At 44.2% G+C, this 20,916-nt stretch overlaps 3 protein-coding genes across 5 annotated transcripts in view; 2 read left to right on the plus strand and 1 right to left on the minus strand.

Moving 5' to 3' along the window:
* Positions 1–10,269: 10,269 nt before the first annotated feature.
* On the minus strand, positions 10,270–14,102 carry cmpk2 (cytidine monophosphate (UMP-CMP) kinase 2, mitochondrial). The gene is made up of 5 exons (XM_084569525.1): positions 13,372–14,102; positions 12,992–13,106; positions 12,399–12,600; positions 11,994–12,227; positions 10,270–10,837 (listed from the first exon to the last, which is right to left on the minus strand). The coding sequence occupies exons 1-5, from the start codon at positions 13,960–13,962 to the stop codon at positions 10,717–10,719; spliced, it is 1,263 nt and encodes a 420-aa protein (XP_084425651.1). The 5' UTR covers positions 13,963–14,102; the 3' UTR covers positions 10,270–10,716.
* A 1,583-nt stretch (positions 14,103–15,685) lies between these two features.
* rsad2 (radical S-adenosyl methionine domain containing 2) lies at positions 15,686–18,377 on the plus strand. Of its 2 annotated transcripts, XM_084569526.1 has the most exons (6): positions 15,686–16,147; positions 16,238–16,399; positions 16,535–16,764; positions 16,850–16,999; positions 17,573–17,605; positions 17,965–18,377. In XM_084569526.1, the coding sequence occupies exons 1-6, from the start codon at positions 15,820–15,822 to the stop codon at positions 18,127–18,129; spliced, it is 1,068 nt and encodes a 355-aa protein (XP_084425652.1). In that variant the 5' UTR covers positions 15,686–15,819; the 3' UTR covers positions 18,130–18,377. The 2 variants fall into 2 exon arrangements, with proteins under 2 accessions (XP_084425652.1, XP_084425653.1); XM_084569527.1 differs by lacking the exon at positions 17,573–17,605.
* A 542-nt stretch (positions 18,378–18,919) lies between these two features.
* The window catches only part of rnf144aa (ring finger protein 144aa), a 33,807-nt gene continuing 31,810 nt past the window's right edge, over positions 18,920–20,916 (plus strand). The window contains exons 1-4 of one of the 2 annotated variants that reach the window (XM_084569062.1): positions 18,921–19,187; positions 19,774–20,003; positions 20,074–20,223; positions 20,876–20,910. The gene's annotated coding sequence lies outside the window, so the exon portion shown is untranslated. Of the gene's footprint in view, positions 19,188–19,773; positions 20,224–20,875; positions 20,911–20,916 lie in introns of both variants that reach the window. The other variant, XM_084569064.1, reaches the window with a different exon arrangement.

The following is a 20,916-nucleotide window of genomic DNA, read 5'->3' on the forward strand; positions in this document are numbered from 1 at the left end:
GTCTGCAGTAGTGTGAGAATGGCCCGAGGGTCTTCAAAGCTTCAGTGGAAACTGGGAGGCAGCGTCATCTCAATCTCCACAGATCCTCGGGGAGCTGTGACAGCACAATATCTGTTACGCAGAGAAGGGCCAGATAGATTGATTTTAATCAAATCGTATCTGCCAGTGTTGTTCAAAATGCAATAACCAAAACATGAAGTTTGCTCTGATGAACAGACAACTCTGCTTTCTAACACATCAGAGGAAAATAAGGCGTTTTTCTTTCTTTAGACGCATAATATAATAGACTGAAATCCAAATTTAAAATTAAATCTCTGCTCCACGATGTTGTCAGGCTTTTGCTCTGATGAATAGGTAAAAAAAAATAACAATAATAAGATACAGACTCAGAGAACTTAGGTACAATTTAAGGCACATGTGAGCAGCAAGAAGAGACTTTTAAGGAAACAAAAAAACGTCCATAGAGGAATAAAGTGAATAATTATGAAGCGGATAAAGTTGCTAAAGTGCAGACAGGGTTAGTGTAAACAGTAGTTACAGGGATTATATATTTACACGTTACTGCATGTTATTGTAACACGATTAAAAGGAAATTAAGTCACTCATCTTCCTGATTAAGGGGAATGCTTTGCTGGCATTAGATCATTCTTGATTAGTGTTTACAGTGGAAGGAATTTGGGAGCTTGAGTGTGTGTGTTCAAATGTGTATCTTTGCACATGCACAGTGCATCTGCAGGAGTGCGAAATAGTTCCCAATTGCCTGTGTTTATATCAAAGCAAACTTTAATTTGCAAATCTGCATTTGCACAGGCGCGTCCGCTCACACGCTCCTGAGCGAGTGTGTGCGTGTGACCCTCTTAGCACGTTGGAGTGCGGTGAAATATGAGCTGCTGAGATGCTACGAGACTGCTAGCCTCTGGTTGAACCTCCAATGAGGCCCACCTCTTGCCTCCACCGCCACCAATTAGGATAGCCCCCGTAATGCAACCTGAAAGATGCACTGAGCCTGGCAGCTTTATAAACATCCTCCCCGTACGACTAGCGCTCACAGCCTCGTCTTTCCAGTTCAGCTTTGTGTGTGTGTGCGGGCGTAGGTGTGCGTCAGGCGCGACTGTGTATGTGTGCGTGCGCAGAGTGATAGATCCTCCCTCCCAGGGATGCACTCCCATTCTGACAGTGAGTGTTATAGTTATTGCTCTCTCTCCCCCTCTCTCTCTCTTTCTCTCTCCTGACTACATTATCTTATCTGATTACTCTCTCAGCCGGGATGCGCAGACAGACTGGAGACTGCAGTGTAATATAACATTGCCTCTATATGACTTGTGGTTGCTACATGAGATATGCCACCACACACATCATACCACCGGTAACATCAGACTTCTGCTTGCCTCCGAGGCCCGACAGCTTCATTGTTATTAACCGTACACAAGAACCGAAGCACAGACAGCCCCGGCATATCAATGCTGCAGCAAAACTCTGTAATTACCCCATAAATCAAAGCAATCTCCGGCCAAGCTCTGACCAATTTGTCTGCAAACTTAGATTTAATGTGTGCACTGAGCTTGTCTTGCCCCCTGACTTGTGTACACCTCTGAATAGGGAACTTGCGACGGTGTGTAAAGAACACCATATAGCGATGAATGATGTCTCTTCTTCTAGCGTTCTCCATATTTTCAGCTGAAAGATAGCTTTCCCAGCTTTAGATCATAAAGTGGCAGTGAAACTGTAGCCCGCCATCAGTATACAGCACTATTAAATAATCCACAGTGTTTTCAACGGCCTGTGGGGACGACGCAGAGGATGGAATAAACATTAGAGTCGGGAACAACCCTCCAGTAAGTCTTTTTCCACCATGCGAACAGGTGTGATCCCTGCCTCTCTGCTTTCAAACAATAGTTAGACGTAATAAGAGACATCAAGCTTAGGATTCTGCTACAGGCTGCAGCCGCACATTCTCTTGAAATATATCCAAATCGTGGCCGCCTTAAAGCCGCGCGCCGCCCGTGAATACCGTCTGAATTTTAAGTAAACTCAGCAGCTTTGAGTGTTGCTTTACTCACGCAGCTGAGTCGTTGCATCAGGCATACTGTAAAGCAGAGGAGTTAACTTTAAATGGGCCGCCGTGTCGCGCTGATCCATCCCTCTCAGAGCGGCCTGACGAGCTTGAGGTCAGAGGAGGAGATCAGTCGTTCAGGAGGGCAGAAAATCGAGGTCAGAGGGAAAGAGGAAAAGGGAGTGTGTCGGAAGATAGGAGTGAAAGTGATAGAAAGACGTCGCCCTCACACACAGCTACAGTGTCTCTATCTGAGATGCTGAGTAAACCTTCTGAGACTTCTGTACTTGTCTGTGATCAAATATTCCACACTTCAGAATCTAGGCACACAGTGAATAATCTGTTCTTTAAGGTCAAATTACACTTCTGGTAGTGCTGACTACAGACAAACAGGTTCAGAAGGTTTGTCAATATTCTTATTTATGAATCATTTTTCCCACCGTTTCTGTCCCTCCTCGCTCATTTCCCCATTTGTTTGTGCTCTAGCTGTGGACCTTGCTTTTTTGGCCGCTTCTCCTTGCTTGCACAACACGAAAGAAAGATGGCAAAGCTACGAGACATAAAAGAGCGATGTGTTAACATTTTTGGGCCAAATAAACATGGTGTCGTGTAACTCCTGGAGAGCGGGGTTGGGTGTCGCTGGGCTGACACGGCCGTAAAAGAGAAATCCAATGGACCAGTGAGTTTATAAATTAAAACGCTGCACCGTGCGCATTAATCATGCCAAGATAGAGGGATATTACACCTTGAGGGTGTTTTGGGTTTCTCCCTATTTGTGAAAATCCGTTAGTGTAGGAGTGTTGATGTAAAATGGGTTTTGCTTACATCTATGTCTTACACTGGATTAGCACTCCTTTTTTCATATATACCGTTTTCCACTTCAGAATGGAATGGCTGTCACAGAGATTTCCTCCCCTGCGTGCATGCGGAGTTCAGCGCATACATCTGTAAGATAGACCTAACCTTGTAATACTATCTCTGCCTTTTGTTGCTCGACTTCCTTCAGGGTAACCCAGGGGTCAGTCTTTGTCAGGTGGTTTTGAGATTTACCAGTTGCAATTGCCTTTAACTCTTTTGTGAAGATGACTCAATTGCTTTTGATCTAATACCATTCTTGCAGAGCTCTTGTGGAACGCTCTGCCATTGTGATGCAGCACAGCGCAGAAGCTCGATTTGCTCCATAAGCGGACTCTAAAGCTGTCAACTTTAAAACTATTGCCGCCATTGCCGCGTTGTAGATGCAAGTACAATTGCAGACCAAAAAAAGGAGCAACTTTCTCGCTAAACAGCAAAACTAAGAGGCGCAGTGATTACAGTGCAAATGCCCCTGAGACACACTTGAGTTTGGAAAAGAAATACCAACTCCCTTGCCTAAATATTTCACTCCTGTAAGTGTTTCTATACGTGCATGTGGAGCACAAAATGCATGCATGCAAATACGTAACTACTTTGTCTTCAGGCGAGATATACATTATTTTAAATTAGCTGACTCCTCCGCGGATCCCCTGGAACATTTTAGAAAATGATTTTTTAAAGACAACAACAAGTCATTAAAATGAAAGATCATTTTAAATTCGCTGTTTATTCTCCTCCGTTGCGGCGCCGTGAGAATGCTTTAAATTAGGTGGGGAGGTGAGTACCTTCAGGGGCGCCTCAGTGTGACTGTGTGTGTGTGTGAGTGTGTGTGGGTTTATTACACTGTCTATCTGTCTGTCTGTCCCTTAATCAAATTAATGTTAATGATGCATCAGTCAGAACTCCTACACAACTTGACAGCATGGTGAATATTTAATAAGTGTTGTCACTGTATATTGCCATTAATACTAATGACTTCATACGGTACAAATGAAGGATTAATTCTGTACAAAATGGCATGCACATCGAAGCTTAGAACCTCCAAGGTGTTTGGTGCCAGTGTCGTCAGCTGTGGGATAAAATCCACTGCATTTATCATTGGGATAAGGATGTGACGCTGTATTTAGTGTTATATTTAGACTGACTATATTTTATAATTGACTTCAATCTAATAGGCAGTTTAGGCTCCTATGTCAGTTTGATGCCGTAGCTACGCTGACAGCCCAGATCCTAACGCTGTAGCCTGACGTGCATTTCCTCAGAAATGTCACTACGTGCTGCGGCGACGCAGATCGCAAGAGCTGTGATTGGTCCAGTTGGTAGTAGCATGTTTCCGCTTTAGTATTTCCGGCTGCTTCTCCATCAGTTTTCGAATTGATTGTTTTGCAAACCCATCGAGGAAAGGTTAACGGGGGAGGCTCGGAGATACAAACATTTGTAAGACTCGTGTTGGCGAAAGTTTCCGTCGCCATTGTTGAAAGTGAATCAGGAAGCAGAAACGAAAATAAACCCGGCTGGCAAAAAAGACACAGCGCCAACTAGCATTTGGGTGGCATTGTTACAGAGCAAGCCAGACTGACGAATGCACAAGTATAAATGCCTCGCACCAGCGTCGGCTACGTGCATAGGTTACGGCGTCTATGTCCCGCAGTACCTTAAATGAGCCTTAAGGTCTTACTTGTGATATTATATGCTATAAGTAATGCTGTATTTTGTCCGTTACAAGCAGTAAATAAAACCATACAGTCCCTCTCACAAGACAACTCCTTGCAGGAGCACAAATACCCACCTCAGTCAGATAAAAACAGGTTGTTCTAACTCAAACATGATGCTGCATCCAATGGGCAGGATTAATCATCTCCCTGAAAACAGAGCTATAGTGGGCTGCTCCATCTTGGCCCGGAGGAGACATCAAACGTACTCTCCCTGCCCGCCTGCCTACTGTTTCCCCTGGAGAGACAGAGATGGGTTAGAGAGTGGAGACTGGCCTCTGGTAGTGCAACTCTCTGTGGAGTCCATATTGATTACACCTGCCACCGGCGGCTAGCTAGAGCTGTGTACTCTGACAGCTGGCAGCACAGGGCGAGATGGATAACTGCTCCAGCCAGGCTTTAGCCAGCTACATCATCACTTGGCTCTGCAAAGGGTGTTAAGAAGGCAAGAGGTTTTTTTTTTCTTTCTTTTTTTGATTCTTTCTTTACAGTGCGGTTTACCTGAGTGGAGATGTTCCTCTCATAAATCTTGTTTTCTGAAATTCAGTCCACTCGTTTAGTTTCTGTCCACGAAAGCAGAAAACAGATATGTAGAAGCATGCACGTAAATTGTTTTAATGACCGCAAATGAAGATGTAAAAAACACGAAGCCCTGAAAAAAATCCATAATATCCATTCTCCACGCCGTATTCTACACACAGTTGACCACATCCTTGATTATTAAAGTTTTCTTATCGGCGATGGGCAGCTTTGAACGTGCTTCAAAGTGAGAGATTTATGAAATAATTTCCGCTCTTGAAGCAGCCCCCGAGGTCTGCTCACTAAACTCTGTTTACAAGACAGGAGGAGTGACTCGTGGGAAGAGTTGGGAGGTGAAGCCAGAGTGAATCTTTCTCCCCTGTTAGTTCACAGTCCCTCTTGTCGGCTGCTAGGTACACGGAGTTGATTATGGAGATGAGCAGCTATAAACTCAATATTTTCCATGGTGCAGTGAGAAGACTGTAAAGTAGGCAAAAGCCTCGGCGCTCACACAGGAGAGCCATAGAGTGAGCAAGCTAAATGGGTGTAGAGGGATTCAGATGGCTTAGTCAGGATAAGGAACTGGGATCTAGGGGTATGTTTCTTTTATTTGTGTCTCTGCTCCTCTCCCTTCTTCTCTCTATCTCTCTCTCTGTTTCTATCGCTATGTGCTTTCACACCCCAAAGGCCTTATTTACAGTACTTTTACTTCTCACATTGCAGTCTGTGACAACGACAGTGAGTAACAAAAACTGAAACGTAAGCCTCTCCAAATCCCTGGTCACCTGGTTTGAGAAAATGCAGTCATGAATTCCTAATACAACTTAAGCGAGCCTTTGGTGCGCCATTAAAACTAAATTGGTATACGACATGATCACTTTTACAGAGCTGTCCCGCTGAAGTCGAGCAAACATTTGCTCTGCTTAATGATTTATATTCCTCAGTATTATTCTCACTTTCTTTGCCAGTCTAAGCATTGTAATTTCTTCCTCCCCTGCAAGCACAGCTTCCCCCATCCGCCATGCATCTGTCTTTGGTAGTGTTCATCAAAGACCAGTGGTTCCCCCGACGCCGTTACACGAATCCAGGATCAAGTTGCTCTACTTTTATTTATGTGCGGTGCTGGGTGTTTAAATATCTTCCCGCGATGTGAGAGCTTATTCGTGTTCTGACCCAGCCATTATTTTTATGGCGGGGACCGCGAAAAACCACACCTCCGCGTCTCAGGAGGGGCTGAATCAAAAAAAGTAAGACCAGAATGAGAGAGAAAGGGAGAGGGAGTCAGTCAGTTTAGGTATTTTGAGAGTCAGTCATAAACTCGGCTGTCAAGCGAGCGGCTTCTCGGCTGTCTGCTGATGCCTGATGAAGTAGGAGACATGCCTAAGCATTAATGGAACTGAAACAAAAATAAACCATTCTCAAGTATAAAAAGAGATGCACATACAAAGCTGCGCAGAACTTGGCAGCGTTGCCTTTGATTTATTCCTCTGGGGGAAGAGGAACGGTATATGTGTGTTGGGAGAGGGGGAAAAAGGAACATTCCAAGTTTGCCACAGGAAATCAATTTATTTGAGAGGGCAGCCAGGCTAAAAATAGGGACGCCTCAAACAATAGTGTTGGAATTAATTGCCCAGATTTTGTGAGGAGGCAAGGAAGGCTCTAGAGAGCCGAAGTTTGTTCTGAGTCGTGTTTTCATATGTGTGTTATGGAAATATTAGTCTGGTCTAGTTGTCATGTTATTTTGTTTTTGGCATATTTCTGCTTGTCTGCAGCTGTCAAACAGAACTGAGTCTCAATCATTTTCCTCCCCAGTATGACGACTTACCACTCGTCAACACAACTGCCAGCTGCCTTATTTGACAGGATGATGATTTATCACAAGTTCTCCACAGCAAATAGACAATAACTGTTTTGTCACACTCCACCGAGTTCTAACTGGGTTTTGGGGAGTGTGTGAGGGAGTGCTGTAGGGGCCTTATGGGGGCTGATGTGCCGTTTTTAATGAGATCTCACAGCAGTGTTTAAATATTTAACCGTTCCTGGTGAAGCCTCCCCAACAGCCGCCAGGCAAAACTGGTGAGGTTTCATGCAATCATCACACACTATACAGAACCTATCCCCTGAAAACATCAGAAAATAAGCACAACCTGAATATATAATGGCATTATGAATACGCAGCCCGCTGTGCCTAATACCCACACCTATCGACAGAGACGCTGTCTTTGCCCCTGCAAATAAGCGTTCAGACGCCATGACAATGGGTGAGCCTGATGATGAAAAGCTGTTGAATTATACATCTGTTTTTTGATGGGGTATTTTCAAAACTTTTTTCTCTCCCCCAACCCCCAACAAAGTAATTCCCCTGTCTCGGCCTTGCTTTTGCAATTTTCACCTCGTTTTGAGTTTTGCTGCGTGTTTTTGAAAGACGTTTCACCAGCGATCAGTTCTCCCGCTCCTGCACCCTCCGTGTTTTTACATCCCACCACCCATCATTCACAGCGAACGGCGCTCGAGCGTCTGCCACCACCTGCTGTGCCCATAGACGTGGAGGTGGTGGTGGTGTGTATGTATGTATGTGGTGTGTTTATGCGTGCAGTTATGGAAGTGCGGGGGGCTGGCAGAGTGTAGAGAGAAAATTTTTGTGTGGAAATAAGGCTCAGAGGGAAGAATAAGAGGGGATAAAATTTTTATTTCAGCCTGATAACTCAAACTCAGTGATATAATCTGATTACTTTTCCTTAATCCCATTTAAATGTCTTTAAAGTATGAGCAGGTTATTTTAGTCCCTGATTTTAAATGCCCCTGTAAACACATTTTGGAATTTAGTTTTTGCAGTAACTCGGTTTTAATCATTTTTAATCCAATTTTGTGTAATTCCCTCGCACGCCAAAACCTGCCGGTCGTTAGGGAGGCTGAGGTTGTCTTTAGGTAAGACCTTGGATGGCGTTTGAAGCTTCTCGTGGAATGCTTTATTCTGTATTTGGGGGGGTGGGTGAGGGTGGTATGAGGGAAACATGCTATACCTGCCAGCTGGAGGAATCTGCAGGGACTTAAGCCCACAACATACACAGCTTCTCCCGTCACTCTCGCCACCCCCACCTCCTTTTTCAGTCTTCCCCTCGGCTCCTGTTCCCCCTTTTATCCCTCCCCTCCCCCGCCGCAGACAACCCGTCCCTGTTTAACTCGGCTTTCCCAAAATCCACCATCGCATCCAGCCACTACTCTCAGGCTCCGCTGATTTAAAGGAGCGTTATTAGCCCGCGCTCACCTGCCCATTCACTCTGTAAAATGTTGTTTATTTGACAAGGGATGTATATAGATGTTGCTGTAGGGTCTTTAGAGTTTGGCAGACACTTGGTGCCAAATCATATGCATGACTCCTCTTGCCATGCCGCTTCATGTGGCTGCCAAGTGAGGTTCACTGGGGTGTTTGCCAGGGGACCCAGACTACTATTCAGAGCCCCCACTCGACCACGCTCGCACATAAAAACACCTTCCTTGATGCCCTCACTCCCTCACTCCCTCCCCCAACCTGTACCAGCCCTATGCCCTCCCATTCCCCTCCCACCCTTACCACTACAGTCTCCATACCACACTCATTATTAATGATCTGAGGGACAGCTTTCATTTGATCTATTACTTAGGATGGGACGGCGGCTGCTGTGCTGCTGCATCCCTGCTGGATTTTTAATTATTTCATGGAGGGCTTTCGTCCTCTTCGCTGCTCCTTCTCTGTTGTGCAGATGAAATATTGAAGTTGAGGAGTGTAGTGCAAAGTGGCCCCATACAGGGTGGTGTGTGTGTATGCGTGTGTGTGCACGTCCACCCCTCCGCTCCCCTGCTTTTGTGAGTATACTTGTACGTGTGGACTTCAAGTGCAAGGCCGAGCTTCTAACGCATTAATCGTCAGATGGATCTTAGTTTCCCGCTACAGTGCGGCTCAGACTTTTATCTTGCAACCATGCAGCGGTGAAGTCACAGATTAGAAGCCGGCTGCATTAGTCATTAACTTTATTTCTCAAACCGCAACTTCGGAACGGACATTCAGTGTGCTGTTATGGTTAAGGCCGCCGAGTTTATCCTGGCCAAGTGACAAAAACAACAAGGAAAATAAATGAAAAATCGCAAATGTTTCCCACGAGGAAAAACACTGTGACAAATGTGAAGAGAATTATTTCACTGCATGTGTAATGCACTGTGATTATGGGTCATTAATGTCATATTACTCCCGTGTTGTGGGGCAAGTAATGGCATGATATCACTGTACACTTTTTGTTGCCAAGAATATCAACGCTAACGACATCTGACAGGGAAATGTGGCTGACACCGCAGGCACACGCAACTTTGCATTCAGGTATGTCTGTCCTAATGGTAATCAAAATTCCACAAACTCACCGGGCAGCTTGCGAATTCAGTAAACTGTGCTTGGATACCTCATGCAGGAATCCATAGTCCATAAACATAATGACACCTTTGGTTGGTTTATGTGGCTACATGCAATGGTACGATTTGAATCCACGGCACCTCTCCGCGCAGTAAAACACTGAATCGCTGGGACTGGTAGTAGGAGTAATCCGTGCGCTTATGTGGGGGGAGCAATGGAATGACATTGATATACAGCGCTCCATTAATTGCCATATGAATAGGGTCTGCATTGGTTGGCGCTCTGCTGATGCATCACAGTAAAAGAGATGGGTCACTCTGTCTTCCCCAGCCCGCAGCTTTGCCAAGCTCATAATTACTAAAACCCCCAATTAATCTTCCCATCACACAGGCCAAATATACACTTCCTCCCTATATAAATGAGTTACAGTATATGCTCTTAGTAAATGTGCATGCGCTCATGAGAACATCAAGTCCAAACAGCACTGTGTGATCTCACTCAATAGCTGCACTGTGAGACACTCAAGCTATAAGTACAAGTGGCCTCAGCTGTGTCTGTATTCCACAGCTGAACTAAAGGAAATAGCAATCTGCAGTGCCTGTGTAAAGAAGCAACATGTTCATATAAAGTTTATGTGCACTTATGGAAGCACGCCAGAGCACAAGCATGTGGTGCACACAGTTAGCAAAGTTGTTTGAGACGTTTGTAGAAGACATTATCGCTCAAGGAGAGACCACAAACAGATGTTGAACGTGATTTTCTTTTAATCTGAAACATTTTTTAACAAAATCAAAGTTGCTGGAAATAGAATGGTCTGTGCACTTAAATGAAATGTAACTCAGCAGTGTTTATATGGATGTTTCTGTCCATTTCCTCAATGTCAGGCCAAATAAAAGTACAGCTACAGTACATTGTGTCTGAAGGTTTCACAACAGGAGTTGAATGCACACTTCTTGAAAATACTTTTGTGTGTAGAGTGTCTACATGAATATGTATTTCTGACTGTAGCATGTGGTTCTGGCCCCTGGCCATTCAACCTTTACTCATTGTGAACAGAATCTCTTCTCCACAGTCCAATCTGGCCTCCATGCCTCCAACTATCGCATTCACAACACCTTACTGGCACCCAGTGGTGAAAGGAGGAACTGCATCCACTTGATGCTTGGCTGCCAGCAGGGGAGATGGAGAACTGTTTACAAGTGGCATTTGCCCCTAATTAAAAGCAGCACTTGTTGGAGCACTTGGTCTGCGGAAGGACTAGCATCCACAGTGACGCAAGCTGGGCCGCTGATCCTCCGATAAGCCTCCTCCACTCTGCACAGACACACACACACAGACATTGGTCAACAAGTGAGGAAACTACAAATATAAACAGGACAACTTTGAGTGTTGTGATTGCTCGCGGCTTTGCTGCGCAGTAAGGTGTAAAATAAACTACATCTGTGTGGAACAACACAGATGGCCCAGGGACGGCTATTTCCTGAGACCGGTGAAGAACTGTCCTTGTGTTAGTGATTTACTCACTCCACAGAATCTCTCATTCTTTCAGAGGCAAACCATCAACTCCCTCCATTTTCTAATTCTGCCGGCCCAACATCTGGCCGTCCCGTGTGGATAGGCCATTATGTCAGGATGGAGGATGAATGAAAGCAGCCATCGACCTGTCTGAGCAGCGACTAACTGGGCTGAGTTTTGACCAGCTTAATGGAGCACAGCAGCTCAGCAACTAATCACCTGCTCTTTCTCATCAGCTGCTTCTCCCGCGGGAGAGTAATTGATTGTTAAGTGTTTGATGGATCTGACTAAGACTGAGCCGACCTGACCGTGAATGTACAGTACAGTCCGTACCCATCTGTGCTTTCACAGTGAAAGAGAACTTTTTTACATCAGAGCGTGTAAAAGAGTTGTCCACGTATGCCGGCTTTTCTCCCGTCCCACTCCAGGTCCAGTACAGTAGCATCATCAGAGAGGACCTCAGTCAAATTAGTAAAAAGTTATGCATGATAAATCTATTAAAAGAACTATATTTATCTTACACTGTGTGACTACTATACCAAAATATTAATTTATATTCAGGGACACAAAGTGTGAAAAGGGAAAATCCCAATCTCAACCAATTATGGTGCAAATTTGTGATATCTCGGTCCTTAAACAAGTACCCATTAGTATCAATACAGTTCAAGTAATCTCTTAAACTAAATAACTGTACTAGCGTTGAAAAGATATGGTGATTAATGGATTAGTCGATTGCTAGAAAATTAAATGTCAACAATTAAATCAATTAATTGTTTAAGGAGAAAATGGGTTTTTAATTTTAATGATTAATTGCGTACTTTCAATAACAAACTGACAGATTAACTGTTTGTTTAAATGATCATCTGTTGCAGCCCTGCCCGTTATTTTAAATGACAAACTCAAACTTGTGCGTATTCAACAAATATATTATGTACATGCACTAAAGCGATCTCACCTGAGTCTGAAAAGCCGGTTGTGATCCAGCTCTTGCTCCTCGTCTGTCTTTCCTAGACCTCTGTCCCTCAGCCTCCTCTTCCTCTCCTCGGGGTCCAGGGTGAGTGAGACCACCAGGCTGGGCTGGAGCAGGTCACTGGGCCACCGGTACACCTCCGATCCCTCTCCCGGGAGGTTACCGACTGGGCCGCTTACTGCTGTGGCGATGGCGTAAGCGGCTGTGCTGTGCCAAAATCTGCGGGCGGGTAATGGATGGTGGATTTAAAGGTGAGTGATGGATGACTACCATTTCAGATACTACGTTAAATATTGAGCTGTACGGTTGTTGATCTCTGCGGGATCCACAATTTCTCACAGGAGAAAAAAAGGTTACAAAACTTTGCCAGAACATCTCTGTTGTCTTTACCTGTCAACAATGACAGGTGCCTTCATGCCCTCTTGACTGATTTGTTCTGCTGTGATGTAGTTCCCCAGAGCATAGAAGGCCCTGCGGATGAGGGGCGGCTCCTGGTCAAAGCGGGCTCTCCAGGGGGACAGACACTGGGGAGGGGACCTCAGAAGGGTGGCCCCCAGGGTATCCCTCAGAGACTCGGTCAGAGTGGTCTTACCTGTGACGGCGAGGGGAGGTGGAAGAAGGAGTCACCACACAAACAGAGGAAGGACACAAAGTTCGAGCACATTTTCTGAGCACATAAGGTACAGTTCATCCTTTTTGCTTCATTAAATCAAATAAGGGACTGAATGGAAACTTGAAAAGTTGACATAAAACTCCAATAGTTGAATTTTCTTGAGGTTTGCAAACAGTATTAGATGAGCAAGCTACTCAATAAACCATTTTCATAGTGATGTAACTTCTCTGAGGTCATGACACATGATATTCCATTAGGCGAAGCTCACTGGCAGATAATGGTTTTAGCAGAGAACAACCGGCCATCACTTTAGCAAGACATCTATACATCAAACTGATCACATATTTATTTATGAGGTAATGGCATTAACCTGTGGCATCCAGGCCCTCTATGACAATAACAGGGAAGTCTGGTTTATTTCTGGCCTCCGCTCTGCTGGGCAGCAGCTCCAGCACAGGCTTCGCCTCTGGGATGATGTCACCACACTGCAGGACAGACAAAATCAGTTTGCTGCTGTGAGAGGAGGCAGGAGGGAGTCGTAGACTGCCGTGCACGTGAACACACACACTGCTGTGGGCCACCTGGCCCTGAGAGATAAATGGAAGAAACAAGCCCTTTGTGTCTATTCGTATTCCCTGTCATACCTTCTTCCTCCACAAGAGTGCGTACATTTGCCAAATGGAGTTACGCTGTATTTCTACACTGCTCCTCAATGCAATTATAAAACTGTTCTTTGGAGTTTTTACTCACATTTTTTAAAACATCATAGGCCTCGTTAAAGCTGTAGAAAACATCAGAGTTGATGATGTTAAGAGTAGACGGGTGGTACTCTGGCGCTGCTGATGGTACCACGTAGTAATCATTTGGCATTTCCATCCCTTGGCTTTCTGTATCCGACCACAGGTGCTGGGTCCACTGCTGGCCATCTTCACCTCGCAAGTATGAACACACCAGCACCGGGTCGTGCCGTGTTAAATCACTCAAAAGTCGCTCTATCGGGGGCGAACTCTGAGAGCTGCCTTTTAAGAAATAGCCCCTGATGAGAGAATCCTTGACATTTGGCAGAAACGAGGACATGGGAGACAAATGACACTCCGGAGGCAGGTCTCTCAGCAACTTGTCTTTCAGCTCCCCGTAGAACTTGGCTCTTTGGATTCTGTCCCTGCTGCAGACCAGCAGAGAGTAACACCTGTCATGGTTTTGGACTTCAGCGAACACTCGTGGCACTTCTTCTCCCCGGTGCTCTTTTTGAATTGCAAAATAGAGAGGGGCTCCATCCAGCTCCACTGAGAAAACACGAGAGGACCACCGCGGAAGAAGGGACATTATGCGCCTCGCCATGTTTTGCTCTGGCCGCGCTCGCCGCTGCGCATGTTTTTGCCATAAGGCGTCGGTCGAGCTGAAGGGAAAACGAAAGTAAGAGGAGAAACGAAACTTTCCTCTTAGTCAGAAATGCTGTTGCGCCCGAAAGGACACTGACTCAGCTGATGCAGAGGAATGCTGTCCTTGTTATCGTCCAAGTTGCGTTTCTCCAAAACAAAAGCCGATATGTGTTCTGGAAAGTTGCAGTACTGACAGGGTTGTTGAAGAATGTTTTCAACAAACTAAGAATGCATTCAGTGTGGGCACGGCAGACTTCTGCAGAAATGCATTTGGCTGCACCTGAGCAAGTTGCAGCGTTTATAAGTGGTGCAAGACGCACACTACCCTTAAGTACCCCAACAGCAGTGTAAAAATACTCCATTGCATGTAGAATTCCCACATAAAACTATCATACTTAAGCAAAAGTGCATAGTATTAGTAGCAATATGAAACTACAGTATGAATGCATGCCTTCTTAAACCTACATCTGTACAGTGTGAAAGGCCCCTCATGTTGTTTTGCATGATGTCTATTTAAAGCGTCAATGAGTCAGCAGTATGTTGACAATGCAGGAACAGCAAAACAGTCTGAGGAGGTGTGATATGGGTGATGGGAGATGAAAGAAGTACAAAAAAAAAGTTTTTACTTTACTTTATGTTTTCTTCTAATCTTTGATTTTTGGTGAGATGTTGAATTGTTGTTGAATTTGTTGATTTACTGAAGCTGCCAAATAAATATAGTGCTATGGAAATATAGGTAGCAGATAATGCACATGTGAAGTACTCGTGCAAAGTATAAGTTCCTCAAAAATGTACTTAAGTGCATTACTTGGGTAAATGTGCTTCCAAAATTGGCAGTCACACAAATAATATCATCACCTTCACAGCACTGAGTTTCCAGGAAACTGAAACTGATGTAGTGAACTTGCACACTACATCAGTTTGGTGTGGAAAACAAACTGGACTGGACTGGACTGATAACACTGGTGTAAACACGAAATGGGTGAACAGACTCTGTGCACTGATGGCACTCAGTCCTGCCTTTGACGACTCCGCATTGGCATCAGCCGCCTGCCGTGGTGGGGTCTGAGCGGCAGACAGGGATAGACTCACCAAACGAGCCGGGAAGCACAACTCTGTCCTGGGATGCCCCCTTGACCCAGTGGATGTGGTGGGCGGCAGGGAGGTGATGTCAGTGCATTTATCCGTAACAGACAACATGTCCCACGCATTTATCCATAACAGACAACATGTCCCACCCAGTGCATGGGACACTGAGAGCGCTGGGGAGATCCATAAGTGACACAATGTGTGTAGGAGACATACTTGCAGCTGATGTCAGACTCTTTAACCAAGCCTGCTCCCAGTAAACCACAGACACTCCAGAGCTCAGTCACTTAACAAATGTCAACATTTACTGTGCAATACTTACTGGTATTTATTTTATACTAGTTATTGTTTATACTTTTTATATACTTTTGTATTGTTCGTGCTTATTGATTTTCCCCCATAAGTTACTGTTCTATCTCCTCTGCTGATGTAACACTGCAGGTATCTTATCTCATAGGCTATATCTCAAAAAGTTCAACCTAGTGCTTATTTGAGCCACATGACTTCATTTGTGTTTATTGCATTTAGATAGTGTGTCATTTCGCCTGCAGGACCGCGTATTTCCATCCAGTGTTGAAGTTAGGTTTCGTTTTTGATGTTTGGAAACAGAAACTGCCGTGTCGTTCGCTTGACCAACTCTCCACAGCTATTTAAGACGCGCCCCGCAGCTTTATAGTTAAAACGTTACCGAGCACGGTGCAAACACTGCAGGTGTAATTGTCTGAAAATGCAGCTCTCTTCGGTTATCGCGTCTCCGAGGCTGCTTTTGCAGTTCTTCATCAGTACCATCCAGTGCGTTATTGCGAGCGTCTCTGTAAAAATTTCCTATTGGACGAGAGGAACCTGCAAGGGAGCAAACTCATCCGTGGATTCCGTAGCTGCTGACAGCAAGGATCAGAGCGAAGACCAACTTGCAACGACCCCGACGAGTGTCAACTATCACTTTACGCGCAAGTGCAATTACAAATGTGGATTCTGTTTCCACACAGCAAAGACATCCTTCGTCTTGCCTCTGGAGGAAGCCAAGCGTGGCCTCAAACTTCTGCAGGAATCAGGTAAAGTGGACAAATTGGTAGCTTTATTTGTGCCAAACCTAATACATGCTGTTAAGTTATTAAGTTATTTATTTACATATATATTATTAGGAATGGAAAAGATCAACTTCTCTGGAGGAGAGCCCTTCCTGCACGACAAGGGAGACTTTCTGGGGAAATTAGTTCAGTACTGTAAGCAAGACTTGCAGCTCCCCAGTGTCAGCATCGTCAGCAATGGAAGCATGATCAAAGAGAAATGGTTCCAGAAATATGGTAAGATGCCAAATTGGATAAATTTATTATGACATTATTTTGCAAAATGCATTTTTGCAGTATTTGACATATATTTAATGTGAGGGGGAAAAACAAATTAGATTTATGCTGTTTTTCATTTGTTTTTCCTTCCAGGTGACTATCTGGACATCCTCGCCATCTCTTGTGACAGCTTCGATGAATCGACCAACCAGCTGATTGGCAGAGCCCAAGGCAAGAAGAGCCACCTGGACAACCTATTTAAGATTCGCAACTGGTGCCAGCAGTACAAAGTGGCTTTCAAAATCAACTCAGTCATCAACACCTTCAACATCGACGAAGACATGTCGGAGAGCATCACAGAGCTCAACCCCGTCCGCTGGAAGGTACAGATTGAAATAGAAAGTGTGCAGCCTTTGTGTATGTGTGTATCACCTCGAACGTACTCATCCTCTCATTCTTAACGTTCAGGTGTTCCAGTGTCTGTTGATTGATGGGGAGAACGCCGGAGAGACAGCCCTGAGAGAGGCAGAGAGGTTCGTCATCAGTGACCAACTGTTTCAGGAGTTTCTGGACAGACACAGCAGCGTCTCCTGCCTGGTTCCTGAGTCTAATGAGAAGGTAATAAAAGCTAAAACAAGGGCAACTGGATCTGTAGGGTTTCTTGAAGACGCCTTGCCGCATCCCGGTAGCTTCTTCCGTCCTAAAGACGGGTGGGGAGTTGGGGTTTAAAAGGGAACACCTGTCGGTGTTGCTCATCAGAAACTCGCATGGCTAGTGTCTGTCAACGACCAGATCCTTACCTGTAGTCGGCGGAAACGGTTCGATCCTGGTTCAGGTCTCCAATGAATTGTCAGCCTCAAGGTGGGAATGGAAGCGACTCAGGAAGGCAACAACATACCCACTTTAACCAGAGACGGCAGATTCTGGGTCGTTTGATTACCGTTCATTGGAGAAAGAACCCGGCATCAAACCATTTCCTCCGACTACAGGCAAGGATCTGGTCGTTAATGGACACTAGTGATGCTAGTTTCTGATGAGCAACACCGGTAGATGTTCCTATTTAAACCCTGACTCCCCACCCCGTCTTTTAAAATGCAAGAAGCTCCTCAGATGAGTGGCAAAATGTCTTCAAAGAAAAACTACAAGCCTAATTTCAGCTTTTATAGTATGTCGTTTCTGTTGTCTCCACAGATGAGGAACTCCTACCTGATCCTGGATGAATATGTAAGTGTTTTATATTGTTTTTATAAAAGTTACTCTGACTGATCCATTAAATTAAAGTAAAAATTTGAAGTAAAAGCCTTTCAGTCCACATTTGAGACATATATAAATGTGATTGAACTGAGCTGGGACCATGCCTGCTCCCACTGAACCACAAACACACCAGAACTTGTTATTTAATGTCAATATTTGTTTTGCAATACCTGTGTTACATCTCTAGTGTGCAATTACCACTCATTGTTTGAATATCCAACCCACTGACTTTTGTATTCACATTTTGCACTCATATTGTGTGTCCCTGTTCTGGCAGTGCTTAGAAGTCATGAAGCCCAAACTTATTTCGCATTTCTTTTGTTTATTAGATGCGTTTCCTGGACTGCCGAGAGGGAAGGAAGGACCCATCTAAATCCATCCTCGATGTCGGCGTGAGGGAGGCCATTTGCTTCAGCGGCTTTGACGAAAAAATGTTTCTAAAGAGAGGAGGAAAATACGTGTGGAGCAAAGCCGACATGAAGCTGGAGTGGTGAATCTAGTTTTGATTCACCTCCGTAAAGTATTTGTACAGATATTACTGAAGGATTTTATCTTTATTTATGCACTTTTATAGCTCGCTTTTTGCTTATATGTGGAAAAAAACAAGTGTAACAACATGTTGCATACATATATTATATAAAGTATAATGTAATACAGCTGTTTTTTTGATTTAAGAAAAACTTGAAAGTGTTCTTCTATTTTATTGTGTTTGATGTGGAAAAATAAAGTGAATTTTGTCCATGATTGCCTCCGTGTTGCTCTGTTAAGCACATAAAAGATTTCTGGCGATAGTTTTATTAAATGTTTTCCTGTTAGTGTAAAGCAGAAATGACACGGCTTAACTGGTCACACCGGCTTTTGCAACAATTTCCCGTAAAGGAAGTCCAACTGTGGCTTGAGAATAACTTTGACAATAGAAAGAGACCTTCCCATCAGTTTGAGCAACAACTGATCTACCTATTCCCATGAGTCCAGTCCGCAGACACCACATCATGCAGTCACCACAACAACCCAGACAAGTCTCTACGTGCTGCCTCTACCTGACACTGACAATGGTGATGTAAAATTTTTGCAAACATAACTCTGTAGAATGTCAAGAATTCAAATCAAAGACAATTTTGCATGAGGAAGCCACGTTCAACAAATCTTTCACCTCTGAGTCATTAACATTTAATTAAATTCCTTTCCTGTGAAACTAAAATGAAACTTAATTTTTTCCACGAGTCTGCATACCAGTTGAGTTGAAGAGCATATTTCTAAAGGGCAGGTTCACTGCAGTAAAAGAAAAGTGCTTCACTTGTTGAGTGTCCAGATGTCAGTCTACAACGTTACTGCTACCATCCCAATTTGCAGCAAATGGAAAAATAAAAAGTAGTTTTTGATCCTTTAAGGGAATTGTATCTGAAATATTATATGACAGAGCAGCAGCATTCATTCCACCTTGAATTAAACTTGTTTATTGTGATGTCTGTGGACTGCCCAGACTGACAGGGACGCTCAGTCTGGAAAGAAATGTCTTTTTAGATTTTTTCCAAGTGAAATTTCCAGTGCAGTGAGTATCAAATACTCCATATAGAGTTATTTTTTTTGTATTTTTCATTCAGTTCAGCTTGTTTCCAGAAAGAATTTGTTAATTTCACTTGAATTTTTGTTGTTTTACTTTAACTTTTATTAGTTTTCACGATCAACCAGCTTCCACTGAGAGGACAGTCATGTAGACATGGTGGTCTTAATTCATACCATTCTCATTCAAGCTGTACAACATGTCCACAATACCTCCTTATTGCACAGTATGATTCCAACTAGTTTACTTTTTATTTATTTATTTATTTATTTTGTCCAGGTTTTTATTATTATTTCAATTGATAAAAGTGTTGATGTGGTTGTTGTTGTTTTCATTTTCAGTTTTAGTTAATTGTATTAACCCTGGATTCTATTAATCTATTGTATTAGGAGATTATTTGTTCATGATCTCAAAATTTACAAAATAATCTGCATGGGTAGAGGGAAACGTGCTAGTACAGCATTTGGGCAGCAGGTTGCGCTCCTGCTCCTGTGAGAGGGCAGCAGGTGCAGATCTGTAAGGGGGAAAAAAACTATTTAGATTTATGGTGTTTCTCATGTGTTTTTCCTTCCAGGTGACTATCTGGACATTATTGCCATTTCTTGTGACAGCTTTGATGAATCAACCAACCAGCTGATTGGCAGAGCCCAAGGCAGGAGGAGCCACCTGGACAACCTATTTAAGATTCGCAACTGGTGCCAGCAGTACAAAGCGGCTTTCAAAATCAACTCAGTCGTCAACACCTTCAACGTCGACAAAGACATGACGGAGAACATCACGGAGCTCAACCCCGTCTGCTGGAAGGTACAGATAGAAATAGAAAGTGTGTGTCTTTGTGTATGAATGTACTCATCCTCTCATTCTTGATGTTCAGGTGTTCCAGTGTCTGTTGATTGATGGGGAGAATGCCGGAGAGACAGCCCTGAGAGAGGCAGAGAGGTTCGTCATCAGTGACCAGCAGTTTCAGGAGTTTCTGGACAGACACAGCAGCGTCTCCTGCCTGGTTCCTGAGTCCAATGAGAAGGTAAAAAAAGCTGAAACAAGGGCAACTGGATCTGTAGGGTTTCTTGAAGACGCCTTGCCGCATCCTGGTAGCTTCTTCCGTCCTAAAGACGGGTGGGGAGTTGGGGTTTAAAAGGGAACACCTGTCAGTGTTGCTCATCAGAAACTCGCATGGCTAGTGTCTGTCAACGACCAGATCCTTGCCTTTAGTGGGAGGAAACGGTTCGATCCTGGTTCACGTCTCCAATGAATGGTACTACAACGACCCATCGTCAGCCTCAAGATGGGAATCGAAGCGACTCAGCTGCCCACCTACAACTGAAGGACAAAGGACGCTTCTTCGAGGACAACAGCGTACCCACTTTAACCAGAGAAGGTCGATCGATGGTGGACCCTTCTGGGTCGTTTGAGCACCATTCATTGGAGAAAGAACCCGGCATTGAACCGTTTCCTCCGACTACAGGCAAGGATCTGGTCGTTACAGACACTAGTGATGCAAGTTTCTGATGAGCAACACTGGCAGATGTTCCTATTTAAACCCTGACTCCCCACCCCGTCTTTTAAAATGCAAGAAGCTCCTCAGATGAGTGGCGAAATGTCTTCAAAGAAAAACTACAAGCCCATTTGGCTAGTTTCAGCTTTTATAGTAAGTATGCCTTCTCTGTTGTCTTCAGAGATGAGGAACTCCTACCTGATCCTGGATGAATATGTAAGT

The sequence above is a fragment of the Chelon labrosus genome (genome assembly GCF_963514085.1).
Source record: "Chelon labrosus genome assembly, chromosome: 20".
Classification (NCBI taxonomy): Eukaryota; Metazoa; Chordata; class Actinopteri; order Mugiliformes; family Mugilidae; genus Chelon; species Chelon labrosus.

Excerpts from the sequence above, each read along its gene's own strand:
- cmpk2 (XM_084569525.1), bottom strand. The coding sequence starts at position 13,962 with ATGGCGAGGCGCATAATGTCCCTTCTTCCGCGGTGGTCCTCTCGTGTT. Across the intron at positions 13,107-13,371 it reads CCTATGATGTTTTAAAAAAT|TGTGGTGACATCATCCCAGA; the intron begins GTGAGTAAAAAC and ends TCTGTCCTGCAG. Across the intron at positions 12,228-12,398 it reads GCACCTGTCATTGTTGACAG|ATTTTGGCACAGCACAGCCG; the intron begins GTAAAGACAACA and ends ACCCGCCCGCAG.
- rsad2 (XM_084569526.1), top strand. The coding sequence starts at position 15,820 with ATGCAGCTCTCTTCGGTTATCGCGTCTCCGAGGCTGCTTTTGCAGTTC. Across the intron at positions 16,400-16,534 it reads GAAATGGTTCCAGAAATATG|GTGACTATCTGGACATCCTC; the intron begins GTAAGATGCCAA and ends TTTTCCTTCCAG. Across the intron at positions 16,765-16,849 it reads TCAACCCCGTCCGCTGGAAG|GTGTTCCAGTGTCTGTTGAT; the intron begins GTACAGATTGAA and ends CTTAACGTTCAG.